Consider the following 12,555-nt stretch of genomic DNA (forward strand, 5'->3'; position numbering starts at 1 on the left):
GTGATCAATGACAGGGGGGTGATCAGGGAGTCTATATGGGGTGATCACCCCTCTGTCATTGATCACCCCCCTATAAGGCTCCATTCAGATGTCCCTTTGTGTTTTGCGGATCCGATCCATGTATCAGTGGATCCGTAAAAATCATACGGACATCTGAATGCAGCCTTACAGGGGGGTGATCAATGACAGGGGGGTGATCAATGACAGGGGGGTGATCAGGGAGTCTATATGGGGTGATCACCCCTCTGTCATTGATCACCCCCCTATAAGGCTCCATTCAGATGTCCCTATGTGTTTTGCGGATCCGATCCATGTATCAGTGGATCCGTAAAAATCATACGGACATCTGAATGCAGCCTTACAGGGGGGTGATCAATGACAGGGGGGTGATCAATGACAGGGGGGTGATCAGGGAGTCTATATGGGGTGATCACCCCCCTGTAAGGCTCCATTCAGACGCCTGTATGTGTTTTGCGGATCCGATCCATGTATCCGTGAATCCGTAAAAAACATACGGACATCTGAATGCAGCCTTACAGGGGGGTGATCAATGACAGGGGGGGTGATCAATGACAGGGGGGTGATCAGGGAGTCTATATGGGGTGATCACCCCCGTCATTGATCACCCCCCTGTAAGGCTCCATTGAGACGTCCGTATGCGTTTTGCGGATCCGATCCATGTATCAGTGGATCCGTAAAAATCATACGGACATCTGAATGGAGACTTACAGGGGGGTGATCAATGACAGGGGGGTGATCAGGGAGTCTATATGGGGTGATCAGGGGTTCATAAGGGGTTAATAAGTGACAGGGGGGGTGTAGTGTAGTGTAGTGTAGTGGTGTTTGGTGCTACTTTACTGAGCTACCTGTGTCCTCTGGTGGTCGATCCAAACAAAAGGGACCACCAGAGGACCAGGTAGCAGGTATATTAGATGCTGTTATCAAAACAGCGTCTAATATGCCTTTTAGGGGTTAAAAAAATCGCATCTCCAGCCTGCCAGCGAACGATCGCCGCTGGCAGGCTGGAGATCCACTCGCTTACCTTCCGATCCTGTGAACGCACGCGCCTGTGTGCGCGCGTTCACAGGAAATCTCGCGTCTCGCGAGATGACGCATATATGCGTGACTCTGCGCAGGGCTGCCGCCTCCGGAACGCGATCCTGCGTTAGGCGGTCCGGAGGCGGTTAAGGGGCTAAAAGTAATTGGACAATTGACTCAAAGGCTGTTTTATGGGCAGGTGTGGGCAATTCCTTCATTATTTCATTCTCCATTAAGCACATAAAAGGCCTGGAGTTGATTTGAGGTGTGGTGCTTTCATTTTGAAGATTTGGCTGAGAAGTAAACATGCGGTCAAAGGAGCTCTCCATGCAGGGGAAACAAGTCATCCTTCATCTGCGAAAACAGAAAAAATACATCCAAAAAATTGCTACACTAATAGGAGTGGCAAAATCTGCAGCTTGGTACAAACCAGATTCCAAAAAAGTTGGGACACTATACAAATCGTGAATAAAAACTGAATGCAATGATGTGGAGGTGCCAACTTCTAATATTTTATTCAGAATAGAACATAAATCACGGAACAAAAGTTTAAACGGAGAAAATGTACCATTTTAAGGGAAAAATATGTTGAATCAGAATTTCATGGTGTCAACAAATCCCCAAAAAGTTGGGACAAGGCCATTTTCACCACTGTGTGGCATCTCCCCTTCTTCTTACAACACTCAACAGACGTCTGGGGACCGAGGAGACCAGTTTCTCAAGTTTAGAAATAGGAATGCTCTCCCATTCTTGTCTAATACAGGCCTCTAACTGTTCAATCGTCTTGGGCCTTCTTTGTTGCACCTTCCTCTTTATGATGCGCCAAATGTTCTCTATAGGTGAAAGATCTGCACTGCAGACTGGCCATTTCAGTACCCGGATCCTTCTCCTACGCAGCCATGATGTTGTGATTGATGCAGAATGTGGTCTGGCATTATCTTGTTGAAAAATGCAGGGTCTTCCCTGAAAGAGATGACGTCTGGATGGGAGCATATGTTGTTCTAGAACCTGAATATATTTTTCTGCATTGATGGTGCCTTTCCAGACATGCAAGCTGCCCATGCCACACGCACTCATGCAACCCCATACCATCAGAGATGCAGGCTTCTGAACTGAGCGTTGATAACAACTTGGGTTGTCCTTGTCCTCTTTGGTCCGGATGACATGGTGTCCCAGATTTCCAAAAAGAACTTCGAATCGTGACTCGTCTGACCACAGAACACTGTAGAGTTTCAGCTGGCAACGGCGGATGGCACGGTGGATTGTGTTCACTGACAATGGTTTCTGGAAGTATTCCTGAGCCCATTCTGTGATTTCCTTTACAGTAGCATTCCTGTTTGTGGTGCAGTGTCGTTTAAGGGCCCGGAGATCACGGGCATCCAGTATGGTTTTACAGCCTTGACCCTTACGCACAGAGATTGTTCCCGATTCTCTGAATCTTCGGATGATGTTATGCACAGTTGATGATGATAGATGCAAAGTCTTTGCAATTTTTCGCTGGGTAACACCTTTCTGATATTGCTCCACTATCTTTCTGCGCAACATTGTGGGAATTGGTGATCCTCTACTCATCTTGGCTTCTGAGAGACACTGCCACTCTGAGAAGCTCTTTTTATACCCAATCATGTTGCCAATTGACCTAATTAGTGTTAATTGGTCTTCCAGCTCTTCGTTATGCTCAAATTTACTTTTTCCAGCCTCTTATTGCTACTTGTCCCAACTTTTTGGGGATTTGTTGACACCGTGAAAATTGGAATCAACGTATTGATCCTTTAAAATGATACATTTACTCGGATTAAACGTTTGATCTGTCATCTACATTCTATTACAAATAAAATATTGACATTTGCCTTCTCCACATCATTGCATTCAGTTTTTTTTTCACAATTTGTTTAGTGTCCCAACTTTTTTGGAATCCGGTTTGTACATCCTGAGAAAGAAAGAAAGCACTGGTGACCTCAACAATGCAAAAAGACCTGGATGCTCACGGAAGACAACAGTGGTGGATGATCGCAGAATAATTACCATGGTGAAGAGAAACCCCTTCACAACAGCCGACCAAGTGAACAACACTCTCCAGGATATAGGCGTATCCATATATACCATAAAGAGCAGACTGCATGAAAGTAAATACAGAGGGTTAACTGCACAGTGCAAGCCACTCATAAGCCTCAAGAATAAGAAGGCTAGATTGGACTTTGCTAAAAAAAAATCTTAAAAAACCAGAACATTCTTTGGACAGATGAAACCTCTACCAGAATGATGGGGGAGGGGAAGTATGGTACAGCTCATGATCCAAAGCATACCATGGGTCCCTAGTGTTTATTGATGATGTGACGCAGGACAGAAGCAGCCGGATGAATTCTGGGGTTTTCAGAGACATACTGTGTGCTCAAATCCAGCCAAACTGATTGGTCGGCGTTTCATAATACAGATGGACAATGACCCAAAACATAAAGCCAAAGCAACCCCAGAGTTTATTAAAGCAAAGAAGTGGAATATTCTTGAATGGCCAAGTCAGTCACCTGATATGAACCCAATAAAGCATGCATTTTATTTGTTAAAGACTAAACTTCAGATAGAAAGGCCCACAAACAAACAGCAACTGAAAACTGCTGCAGTAAAGGCCTGGCAGAGCATTAAAAAGGAGGAAACACAGCGTCTGGTGATGTCCATGAGTTCAAGACTTCAGGCAATCATTGCCAACAAAGGATTTTCAACCAAGTATTAGAAATTAACATTTTATTTACAATTATTTAGTTTGTCCAGTTACTTTTGAGCCCCTGAAATGAAGGGATTGAGTTTAAAAAATGCTTTAGTTCCTAACATTTTTATGCAATCATTTTGTTCAACCCATTGACTTAAAGCTGAAAGTCTGAACTTCAACTGTATCTGAATTGTTTTGTATAAAAGCCATTGTGGTAATGTACAGAACAAAAATGAGAAAAATGTTGTCTCTGTCTAAATATATATATGGACCTAACTGTATAGTACAACATGTAGTATAGTACAGTATTGCATGGTATTATGTCACTAACAGCAAAAGATATAAGAAACGGAAGCCATGATCTAACATGTTTAGGAAGGAAGAAGGGGCCGTCATTGATGGTCGGTATGTGTCACCGAGGTTCCTGGCCTCGGTGAGGTAAGACCTGGATTTTCTCACATGTCATTATTGCAGATTGCAATCTGACACTTCAACTGTTTAGTATGGCTGTAAAGCTGATCCGGGACGGCATTTACTGTTAGTAGCCAAATTGCTAGGTGGGTGGCTACTCCCCACGTTCCAGGCCGGGTCTTGGCAGGCTTATAAAGCAGTCAGCACTATCAGGTAGTGTGGATCTACCTCCATCTGACAGTGAAGCTGTGGAGTCCTCTGTGCTGAAGGCTGAAGACTGCAAACAGGCGTGCAGGCCGCCTGGAAGCCTGCCAGTGAACTTTTCAGTGGCTGAGCATTCAGCCGGGTGTGAACTGACACCTAGGACTCCAGGTGAACACGGTTTTGTTTTGCTGTGTATGAACAAGCACCAAGACTGTTATGTTTTGCTGAGTGTGAATAAAACACTGAAGTTTGATTTACAACCTGGTTCCTTGCCTCTATACTGCGTCCGCTAACCTGTCTACCGGAGCAAATCCCTACACATGATTAACTTAGCCTTAGGCCTCATGCACACGACCGTATTTTGTTTCCGTGTCCGATCCGTTTTATTTGCGGATAGGATGCGGACCCATTTATTTCAATGGGTCCGCAAAAAACGCGGATAGCACACCGTGTGCTGTCCGCATCAGTATGTCCGTTCCGTTGCTCCGCAAAAAAAATTGTGCATGTCCTATTTTTTTCTAGTTGACGGATGACTTTCCGATGCCATACGGAACGTCATCCGTTTTTTTTTGCGGACCGCAAAACACATACGGTCGTGTGCATGTAGCCTTATACTGAAAATACTCATAGTAGCTTCATTATATCCTTCTGGAATAATGGTATGTGATACCTGATGTCTGCTGAACTCTTTATGCCTCTCAAGCTCATCTGCAAAACCTTCCAACTCCTGCTGGTGATGATTCCTCAACTGGTCAATGGCTGCTGCATGCTGGTGATTCAGTTCAGAGCGCAAGGATGCTGCAAAGCAATAATATACAACATTGGGTCAGCTTTATTTTTTGGAGATTATATCATCATTCACAAATCACTAAGTCATATTTGTCCTCAATGATCACACTTTCTATGTATTAGTTACTGGATCTGTTATTCTGTGTATGGAGGTGTGTGGGGAATGTCAAGTCAACATTACCTGTCATGGTAGCCATAGACAAAAAGTTCTGGTCCAGATTCAACAAGCCTATACCGAATGTATAAACCCTGTGCTGGTCTAATGAACAGCTGGTTGATGCTGAACTCTGATTTCTGAGCCAAAAGCTGCACAGAATCCATGCAGAAACTAGCTGCCACAGTTTTTAATGGGAGTCTGCAGCTGCAGATTATTTCCAGACTGCAGCAAGAAATGATATGTCTGTTCTTGGTGTGGTTGCCTTGTGGACACTGCTGGAAACCGTGGTGGGTGTCTACTCACGAATTAGCCTAAACGGAATGAGGCTAAAGGCGAGGGTGGACCTGCTGCATTCAAAAATGCAAAATCAAGGCAGAAACCAGAGGGTCAGCTTGGGTTTCTGCCATTGATTCAGCAGTGGATTTTTCCACCCTAAGGGTGCCCGTACACATAACAGTTGCACTGCAAATTTCCGCATTTTTGCAATGCAGTTTTCACCCATATAGCTTGGATATTTGAAGCACATTCAAAACTGTGTAAGAGAACCACCGTAATTCACAGTAAGACTGTAGGAGGTTTTGGTTGCACAGCATGGGCACGCCAAGTGTATAGCAGTCAAATAGTGGCTTATTGTAGCAACTTCTGCAAAGTCATGGCCAAATGCTGTGGTCTTGGTAAAACCAATACATTTTGCAGTATTAGTAACACTAAACTACGACATGACCGCTATGTCTTCTGTGCTTACAAAAAATAGGCCCCTTTTTCTTTCCAGAAAGTTTCATTCTTGTCCAATGGCTGTGCCTAGTATTACAGTTCAGCAGCAATACCATACGTTATCTCAGACAGCCCCTTCAAATCTTGCTTTATAGCTTCAATGGGAAATCCATTGCTTCCTTTGATCGCTTTAGTACAAAACATGCAATGTGTCATCGTAAAAGAAAAGGTTTGTCACGTGTAAAACAGGAGAAAATACCTAGCATGGCTTTGCCTTCATCTTCCAGCTCAAAGCGGAGGGTTTGAAGCTCCTGTTCCATCTCCAGTCGCAGCATGTCCATGACTTGTTTGTGGGCATCTTTCACAAACTGCAGCTCCTCACAGTATTTTTGATGTAAACGATCTTCCAGATCCTGTGAAGCAGAATAAAGATATACAGCAGGAGAAAATAACCCGTATGCATCTTGAGCTGAAAGATAAATTGCACATAAAGAGACGAGACAAGAAAATTGTACAAATTATCTCGAAGTGCAGAACAGAGTGCTCCACTACTAGGAAAGCAATCTTCTACTAAAACCATGCATCCCGTCAGTGAAATTGGGAGTGTTTTATAAAAGTGAATTTCCTTTTGAAATGACGGGATTTAACAGAGACCAACTGACATCTACGTATAAGCAAGCACTGTACCGCCAATGCCTACATGACTATGCTTCAATGATATTTCATGCCTGACATGTCAGGTTATTGATATGTATCCAAATCCCAGGCTGCAAATGGAATTTCAAGTTGAATAATTCTAGTTTTTACCAAAATTTTATTACATAGTTGTAAACTAAATGTTTTCATGCTTATCTGTAATAATATAGAACTACTAGACTAGCAGTGCACTCGCTGCCAGAATAATACCATAGAATAACATACAGTATAGGAAACGCCCAGGAGCTGTGCCGTGGAGGTGGCATTGAAGGACTAAGCTAAATAAAAACATATAAAAAGATGTAAATTCTTGTAAGTGGCACTTGCTTTCTGTTCTTGATCCTTTGCATCCTCCATACTTTGGAACGCTAACATGTGGGCTTCCTGCAGTGACTTCTGCCTCTGCTGATGTTCCTCCTCCAACTCTTGGAGCTCTCGGGTTAGACGCTGTCGCTCTTGACCAAACTGCGACTGCAGCTGCTGCAGAGAATTCTGGGACTGGCACAGCTGCATCTCAAGGTTCTGCTTCAGCAAGGAGATCTAACGCACAGCAAAAAGATATTCAGACAAAAAAATAAAACACCTAAATGACGGAATAAGTGGAGAAAAGTATGCTGTGATTGCAGCTGTACATTTACATATAAATGAGCATTACTTTTTCTTTTCGGAGTTCATCTTCTGTCAGCAACCAATGGATTAACTATATTAAAATCCAAAATAATACTTTCATTGCTGCTATTTTTACTGAAGTGAGAGCTATATAAGTTATGGCTATTAAAATCAACATTTTACTGCTGAACCAGCCGTTCTTTTCTTCTGAGCACGGATGTGAAGCTTTGCTCAATTTATCAATTTCATGCAAGCAATGATAGAAATCTATGGTAAGTATATACTGTACATATGTGAAATTGTGAAGTGGGTATATATATATATAAAGAAAAAATATGCACTTCTCATTCTGTGTAATACATGTCCATAAGTAGCAGTTCTAAGAACATTACCAAACCCCCAACTGCTGCTAGAACAAAAGGCGTACTTTCACACTTGCGTTGTTTGATTCCGGCAGGCAGTTCCGTTGCTGAACTGCCTGCCTGATCAGGCAAACTGTATGCAAACGCATGTCATTTGTTCTGACTGATCAGGCATTTTTCAGACTGATCAGGATCCTGATAAGTCTGAAAAATATTTGATCAGTCAGAAAAATGCATTGCAATACCGGATTCGTTTTTCCGGTGTCATTAGGCAAAACGGATCCGGTATATTTATTTTTTCAAATTTCTAAAAGGTCTGCGCATGCGCAGACCGGAATAACGGATCCGTCAATGCAGCAATTTGAATACATTCCTATGGATCCGGCATTCTGGCAAGTGTTCCGTTTTTTTGGCCAGAGTTAAAATTGCAGCATGCTGCGGAATTATCTCCGTCCTGAAAAGTCAAAAAGACTGAACTGAAGACATCCTCATGCATCCTGAACGGATTGCTCTCCATTCAGAATGCATTAGGATAAAGCTGATCAGTTCTTTTCCGGTATTGAGCCCCTAGGATGGAACTCTATGTTGGTAAAGAAAAACACTAGTGTGAAAGTACCCGTACTTTTAAGGCCTCGGCTACACTTTTATGCAGCACAACTGATTGATTTTAACTACTGAGTGACAGCTACAGTTAAAATCAATCAGTCTTGCTACAAAAAGTTGCAGTGAAGCTGAGGCCTTGAAGTGAAGGTTCCTCTTTGGCTTCCATTGGCTGTCAAGCCTTTTTGGCTCTAAATGGTTTGCCTCAGCTTTGTTTGGAAGAAGCACTTAGGGAATTACAGTCTAGTTTCTCTCATGAGTAAAACTGTAAACTCACAGCCCCCTATCTAGTGACTGACCAGTGAACAGAGTTATAAATAAAAAGGGGGTCATTTATCAAACAGAAATACGCCTAAATCAGGCATATTTGTGGCGCAGATTGCGCCGCAATCTGTGACTTCTCCCCACTCACGCCAGGTCTAAAAAAGGTTGGCATGGCATGGGCAGGGAAGGGCTGGCAGGCCTGTCTCATTTACTAATTTCTATGCCTGTTTTAGGCATAGAAAATAGTCTAAATGTAAGACAGCTAGGAAAAAATTTCCACTCTCCCCTGCGCACAAATCTGATCCTTCTCTTGATGAAAAAAGGATCAGACCTCTTGAAGGTAAAGTACAAGGGGCCTAAGACAATAATACATAACTAAAATCTGTGGTCTGCTTTGCTACCTGAAGACCCCCATACACATTAGTGTTTTGTCGTCTGAACCCACAGAGAACGGCAGGCTCAGCCAACAAGCTATGGTATGTGAGGAGTTCCCGTCTCTCCCCTGACAAATGATGTGAGGGGAGTGAAGGCTCAGGAGAAATTAATTTGTTTGCTAAATCTTTTTAATCTCCCAGAAACTAAGTTGCCACCACAACTGTCTGACTGCAGCTTTCTTTTCTCTCCCCATTAAATACACATACATGGTCTGCAAACCAAACAAATACTGTATGTGTATGGGGGGGGGGGGGGGGGTCGGGAGACATAGCTGTTGACTGAATTGGCCAGCTAGGGTTACAGCCCCAAGCCTAAGCAATTTTTCTCCATTTCTCGCTCATGAGGTATCTGCTCTCACTTGTGTTGTCAGTCACTGGGCCGCTGAGGAGTATACGTTTACCCCCGTCCTGCAGAATTTGCTGTTGGTATGGGTCCTCTGCTTCCTCTCTACACTCATACACAGCCTGATTCTATGTGATTGTACACCTGGAAACTGCTTTGTGCGTGCTTTCCACCCTATTTACAGCCTGTGTAGGGTGTCCCCTTTGGATGTTTTCCCCCTCTCTCCACCCTCTGATCTGCTGTTTACAACATCTTCGCCCTCCCTGCTGCTATCTCTAACTCTGAGAGACAGGTGGGAGAAAGCAGAGAGAGATGTTGGAAACAGGAGCCGAGTTCCAATGATACCAATTGCTGAAGGCCACCAAAAGTAGAAAGCTGATTAAAGTATTAAAAAAGTTTCTATTATTTAAAGATAAGCAGTTTAATATTTCTGGGGAAATGTGCGGCAGACATTTTTCTATGTTTCCAGTCAGCCTCACCACATCCTGAAATAGTTGATAACATGGAACAATAGAGCGTGTTAAACTGTATAGGAAGATGTTGATAGCATAGACTTGGTGCATCTGGACTGTTAACACCATAATCACAAATAATAATTCAGCAGAATGCTCCATATTAGAGAAATAACACACAGACGTAAACTTTTTTCCCTCTAAAATAGAATTTAATGAGACAAAACTGTGCAATAGAAAATAAATGACAATAAGAATTGCAAAGAGAATTGACTGGTACAAATGAGCATTTGAGAGATGTCTATTTATCAATGCCAGACATCCACTAGCTGGCAGCACTACAGAACCAATTTATCACAAAAATGAAATCCCACGAAAAAGCAAGAATTTTCCCTAGACAGCATATTTTGTTTTCCATCAGCCAAAATGGTTGGAAGTCTCTACATAAGAGGATCGAGCGTAACAAAGATGGCAGCTTATCAAAAAAACTTCATTTAATAGAATTTAATTGGTTGTCCTGCTAGTCTAAACATTTTTTTAGTGATACAATTATGAAATCTCTTCTGTCAATGTTGTCTGATTTGTATGCTCTTTATTGGATTAGACACCATGAAAGAACATACAGTAATTGCTGACTCAAGCTCCGTCTCAGAGCAATGTCTCGGCCGATAAGGTCAGATTGACCTTAGGCTTCTCCAGTTCCTTCTCTTCAAGTGTCTCATCTCATCAGAACTTTTCCTATACTGTATTTTCTCACTGTACCAGCTGATCTTGTGTCTTGCTGTATGGTTTCGTTCTCACAATATTACATAATGCATTTAATACACTGTATATACAAAGCAGAACATGCATTAACTGCAGCGAACACTACTATATGTCATGCTTGACAGGTATCAGCCTTGGCTATGAAGGAAAGACACTGATCCTATGGAGTAGTCACTTTACGGCAATACAGCTTTATGTGTATTTTGTACCACTATCAATTATACAGATTATGCAAAGTTCTCATCATGCTTTCTAGCAAGCCCTGAACGTAGCCAGCCTTCTAACATCACAAAGCAAATGCTGAACTTACAACTGCGAAAGCAGGATAATGGGATTGTAAGGTCTCTTACGCTGTTGTACAATCCATACCTTCCTCGGCTGCTGATCCACTTTCATTGGGATTGATTTCCAATAGTTCAATGGACACAGATTAAGGACAGTGCTGTGCATTTGGACAGTTAACTACTGAATGGCAGCAAGCAATCTGTAGAGAAGCTGCAGTGCACAATGATGACGCAAGCATGCCTCCATGTGAATGCCGTATAGGAAGCTGACTTACATTACTGATGGATTTATGTAAAGCTTCACCCAGAGAATGCCGCTATGAAAAGAAGATCACAGTAATAAAGGGAAACATTCAGGAAAACTCAAAGGAGAAAAAGGGGGGACACATAGGCACAATAACACAGAAAGAACAGTAATTATTGCACAGAAAACACACGCATGATATACAGTGGATATAAAAAGTCTACACAACCCTGTTAAAATGCCAGGTTTCTGTGATGTAAAAAAAATGAGACAAAGATAAATCATTTCAGATCTTTTTCCACCTTTTAATGTGACCTATAAACTGTACAACTCAATTGAAAAACAAACTGAAATCTTTTAGGTGGAGGGAAGAAAACAAAACAAAACTAAAATAATATGGTTGCATAAGTGTGCACACCCTCTTATAACTGGGGATGTAGCTGTGTTCAGAATGAAGCAATCACATTCAAAATCATGTTAAATAGGAGTCAGCATACACCTGCCATCATTTAAAGTGCCTCTGATTAACCCCAAATAAAGTTCTGCTGCTCTAGTTGGTCTTTCCTGTGGACCATGGCAAAAGCCATGGTCCACAGAGAGCTTCCAAAGCATCAGAGGGATCTCATTGTTAAATTGATCAAGCTGATTCTTCTGATGCTTTTGCTAGAAAGCTTTCTGCAGAGGAGCAAGAAGTGGAAATGGCAGAATCTGAAGAGGAGCAAGGAGGGGAAATAGAAGAATTTCAAGCAGAAGAGCAAGGAATGGAAATGACAGAATCTGAAGCAGAAGAGAGTGCTGAAAGTGACTCAAGCCATAGTCCTGATACTATGAAAGACATGAGTGCAGTTAAGGAGAAAGATTTGAAAATTTTATCTGATGTGTCCTTCCGGGAGATACCGGTTCCAGATAATTTTCGGGTAGAAATTGTGAAAAGAGGAAGTGCTTCTTTCCAGAACCAAGATGGTCCTTTTAGTGTCACAAAAAGGCCTGATGCAAAAGCTGCAGCAAAGGGAGAAGTGCGTCAACTTTCAAAAGTGTGGTTTTCCAAGGTCATGCCAAACGGAGAGAAAATTCTGAGGACATGGATGGTTTACTCACCTGTCAGCGGGAATTTATATTGCTTTTGTTGCCGACTCTTTGCCATCTGTACTACAGATACAACACCCAAATTTTTCACTGGGTTTCAGAAGTGGTGGAAACTGAGCCCAAAAGTATATAATCATGAGACATCCGAAGAGAACTTATACTGTCTGGAAAAGTGGAAAACTTTGGCAGCAGGACTGAGGCTTCATGAAACCATTGATGCCCAAACTATTTCTATGATGGAGACTGAGAAGAAAAAGTGGAGGGACATTTTGCACAGATTGTTGGATATCACATTGTTTCTTGCCAAGCAGAATCTGGCATTTCGTGGCCACAAGGAAGATGAGTCTTGTTTGAATAAAGGGAACTTTCTTGAGATGGTTGAGATGCTTTTTTCAA

General features: G+C 42.4%; 1 protein-coding gene across 2 annotated transcripts in view; it reads right to left on the reverse strand.

Annotated features, from left to right (window-relative positions):
• Positions 1-12,555, reverse strand: part of FAM184A (family with sequence similarity 184 member A) — a 195,777-nt gene that overhangs the window by 24,021 nt on the left and 159,201 nt on the right. For both annotated transcript variants that reach the window (XM_040428932.1, XM_040428931.1), the window contains 3 exons: positions 7,044-7,256; positions 6,280-6,433; positions 5,031-5,158 (listed from right to left, as the gene is read on the reverse strand). In XM_040428932.1, the coding sequence (XP_040284866.1) occupies positions 5,031-5,158; positions 6,280-6,433; positions 7,044-7,256 (495 nt within the window). The remainder of the gene's footprint in view (positions 1-5,030; positions 5,159-6,279; positions 6,434-7,043; positions 7,257-12,555) is intronic.

This window comes from Bufo bufo, chromosome 4 (assembly GCF_905171765.1).
Source record: "Bufo bufo chromosome 4, aBufBuf1.1, whole genome shotgun sequence".
Taxonomy (NCBI): domain Eukaryota; kingdom Metazoa; phylum Chordata; class Amphibia; order Anura; family Bufonidae; genus Bufo; species Bufo bufo.